Source organism: Rhinopithecus bieti, unplaced genomic scaffold (genome assembly GCF_001698545.2).
Source record: "Rhinopithecus bieti isolate Rb0 unplaced genomic scaffold, ASM169854v2 scaffold_12573, whole genome shotgun sequence".
Lineage (NCBI taxonomy): Eukaryota > Metazoa > Chordata > Mammalia > Primates > Cercopithecidae > Rhinopithecus > Rhinopithecus bieti.
In genome coordinates, this window is record NW_016807321.1 from 2,142,909 (window position 1) to 2,146,507 (window position 3,599).

At 62.9% G+C, this 3,599-nt stretch overlaps 1 protein-coding gene across 1 annotated transcript in view; it reads right to left on the reverse strand.

Moving 5' to 3' along the window:
- UCKL1 (uridine-cytidine kinase 1 like 1) overlaps positions 1–3,426 on the reverse strand; it is a 5,995-nt gene extending 2,569 nt beyond the window's left edge. The window contains exons 1-5 of the mRNA XM_017881294.1: positions 3,352–3,426; positions 3,067–3,204; positions 2,335–2,524; positions 2,189–2,250; positions 1,436–1,452 (exon numbers count right to left, since the gene is read on the reverse strand). Coding sequence (XP_017736783.1) covers positions 1,436–1,452; positions 2,189–2,250; positions 2,335–2,524; positions 3,067–3,204; positions 3,352–3,381 — 437 coding nt within the window. The 5' untranslated portion in view covers positions 3,382–3,426. The remainder of the gene's footprint in view (positions 1–1,435; positions 1,453–2,188; positions 2,251–2,334; positions 2,525–3,066; positions 3,205–3,351) is intronic.
- Between the last annotated feature and the right edge of the window lie 173 nt (positions 3,427–3,599).

Genomic DNA, 3,599 nt, shown 5'->3' on the forward strand with positions numbered 1-3,599 from the left:
CAGGAAGAGGAAAGCGGGGGGGGGGGAGAGGCACGGAATTGGGCGTGGCGGGGCAGAAGAGGGAAGTGGGTAGGGCAGGGGCATTAAAGAGGCATGACACGGGCAGGGAGAGGCAGGGCCGGGAATGGGGTGTGGCAGGGCAGAAAAGAGGCGTGACCGTGGCAGGGAAAGGGGCGGGGCAGAGCAGCAGCAGCGGGACAAGGGGCTACAGGAAGGCGGGGCACACAGCAGCACCACAGAGCACTCTGCTCACATATCCCAACGTAGCTTCCTCTGCTTGCCAGGTGAAGAGCATGTTCAGGGAGGGAACAAGGCAGGAAACGGGGGTTTACAAGAGAAGGAAGAGAACAAAGAGAAGGCTGCTTAGTTGGGGAGCAGGGCGTTCCCCGCAGGCCTGAGGAGGAGTGTGGGCGGCCAGGTCCCCAGCCCTGCCTGGCCCTCCCTCCTGCCCCCCACCAAGGCTTCCTGGGGCTGATGGAAGAGAGTGGAGCCACAGACCAACACTTTCTCAGCTGACCAGACGATGGAAAATGTGTCTGGCTACGTTCAGGTGTTTTTTCAAGTTTGAAACCCTAGAAATTTTTTTTCTTAGAACAAAAGCTTCAGGAGGAACCTGATGGGACAAGACCTGCGGGTTCCCTGGCCGTGGAGAGGGCCAAGCAGAGACTCATGCAGGCACAGGAGGCTGGACGGCTGGTGGACGGGGCCTGGAGGCATTTCCAACATTTGGCAAACTCTTTGGAGTGCTCTGAACATGAGGGCTCTCCCATCAGGTGGCTCATTCAGGAGCCTCCCAACCCACAGAAGGCGAGGAGAAGGGCAGGTCCCTCGTGGCTGTCCCCCCTGCATGCCTGCCCTTGGGGAGGGGCAGTGGGATACGGCCCTGGCCCAGCCCAAGCTTCTTGCTGCAGTTGCCCAGTTCCTGCTGGCAGAGCTGTGTGGGCTGCGAGGACAGAGCTGGGACAAGCAGGACCCAGGTGGGTGGGAGGACAGGGGTGAGGCCCTCCCACCTGCAACCAGGGAAAGCTGACTTGTCCGTGAGGCTGGGCATAGGAGGTATAACAGGCTCCCTGGCTGCTGGGACATGTCTGGAGTCCCTGCCCCAGGGCCCTGGCAGTGCTGCCTCAGGAGGACAGCTGTGCTCTCTGGGGTCAAATCCCATAGACAGACTCGGGTCAGGGGAGCCTCCAGCAAAGTCTAGCCAGGACAGGGTCAGGACCCCATGACCCTGGGCAAGCTACGTCACGTCTCTGTGCCTCAGTGTCCTCATCTGCCAGCAAGGGGAGGCAGAAGCAGAGCTGGGACCACGCCACACCTCCCCTTCTGTGACTGGGAAGAGCCGGCAGCCTGCCTGGCTGGATCACAGCCCAGACCTGGAGCTCCTTGGGAGTGTTGGAAATACCTCCATCTGTGCAGACAGCTGTGTGAGTCTTACCTGACGCTGAGTTCACGCTGTGGCAGCAACACAGGAAGACACAAGGGAACGGTGGCGCGTCAGTGACCAGGGCAGGCGGCCAGGCCACCCCCACCCAGGAATGGACATGCTGCAGGCCCGCAGGGACACAGCCAGTCATGGGGGTGGCAAGCTTCTAATGCTTCTAACCTGGGGACCACCTGGGCCAGACCTGCAGTTCTGGGTTGGGGCAAGAGCCAGGACCCTGGGCTCTGTTCTGCAGGCCTCAGGCCTTCAACATCCTGTTACGGAGTGTGTTCAGAGCCAGCCCAGGCTCCAAGGCCCAGCCATAGAATGCCTCAGGGAGCACGGGACCTCTGGTAGGGGTGTCGCTCCTGGGGTAACCCCCTGAGAAAGAGAGGAGCCTGGCCCGGCGTGGCACTCAGCAGTGAGACCCCCAGTCCTGGGCCAGCACGTCATGCCTGTCATTCCCAAAAGCTCAGGCTGGGTGTGCTGAGCAGGCTGCACCCTCGGCTGGGTCCTGAGCACCTGTACCCCCACCCCAGCTTCCTCAGGGAACCCAGGCCCTGCACGGCACAACGGGATGGGGTCTGGGCTGGACGATCCGACTGACCAAGCAGGCTCAGGACACTCAGGGCTGGCATCTGGCAAGGGGCAGTGAGCACAGGGGGTGAGGTGAGCAGGCCACTGGGGGTGGTGGCCATGGAGAAGTGGGTAGTGGGGCTGGGCTAGGCCGTGGGGACACAGGACCCCGCTGGGCTGCGGGCCACTCACCTCCTCCAGCTGGCTGTGCACATGCTGCACGATCAGGTCGATGGCCACCGTGTTGCCGCTCCCTGGGGCGGGATGGGGGAGGGTGACTGGGGGCGGGGCCATTGGCCTGCCTGACACCCGCCCAACAGGCAGCCCGGCAGGCTCACCTCTGGGCACCACGATGTCTGCCAGGCGCATGGTGGGCTGGATGTACTGGTCGAAGGAGGGCTTGACAAACTTGTTGTACTGCTTGATGACACCCTCGATGTCCCGGCCGCGCTCACTGATGTCCCGGCGCAGCCGCCGTACCAGGCGGATGTCAGAGTCTGTGTCCACAAAGATCTTCATGTCCAGGAGCTGGTGGAGACAGTGGGCCAGTGAGCGGACGGATGCCAGCAGCTGGCATGGAGACACTGGGACCAGCCCCTGCAGTGAAGCCGCCTGGTCTGTGGGCCTGGCCAGAGCCACTTCCCCAGGGCACCCTGGCAGGTGGGGAGGAGTGTGCAGGTGGGAGTGTCTGGGGGTGGCTTGCTGCCCATCAGGGGCTTAGGTGAAGAGGCGTGGCATGGTGGCTGGCAAAGGACTCAGGCAGGAATGAGGCTGGGCATACGTGATCTCCTTTACTTTGCTTGAGGAAACTCGCACCAACACACTGGGGAACTGGGGGCATGGCGAGTTTAGGGTCTGTCCACATGCTCAGCACACCACAGTTGGCCCCTGAAGAGGCCTTGTGGAGGCTGGGGGCGGCTATGTGCTGGACAATGGGGTCCTCTGGGCCTGTGCCAGGGGCAGGACCTGGGCCCTGGGATCAGGCCAACCTGAGTCACACTCAGCTCTGTCCTGAAGGCTCCTGTGCCCTACAGCAAAGTCTCTCAAACACACCAGCCCCAGGTCCTCACCTGTCCATCAGCACCACAGCAAGGGACGAGAACGCCAAGAACACGCCAGGTGTGAGCACTGGCCTCAGCCGGTGGAGAAGGAACCACTGCCCCAGCTCTGCCTTGCAGGGCCAGCAGATGGACCCAGCTGTAGACTGCCTGGGGTTGGGGTTGGGGTAGGGAGTGGCTGGCCTAGGCCTATAGAGTGTGGACGCCTTGGGGACGGGGCAGGAGGACACACACCTCATGGACAGGGTGGCCGGGGCTGAGACACCAGTGGGGTGGGTATTCCCAGTGAGCGCTAACCTCCAGCAGCGTCTTGTCAGCAAAGGCCATGATGCCCTCAAAGATGATGACGTTTGCACCATACAGTGTTTTCTGTGAAGAGACCTAGGAGTTGAGCCCGGCTCATGTGCCTGCGGCCCCCCGAGGCCCCCTCTGCAGGGCCCTGACCTACCCCCCGAGGCCCCCTCTGCAGGGCCCTGACCTACCCCCCCGAGGCCCCCTCTGCAGGGCCCTGACCTACCCCCCGAGGCCCCCTCTGCAGGGCCCTG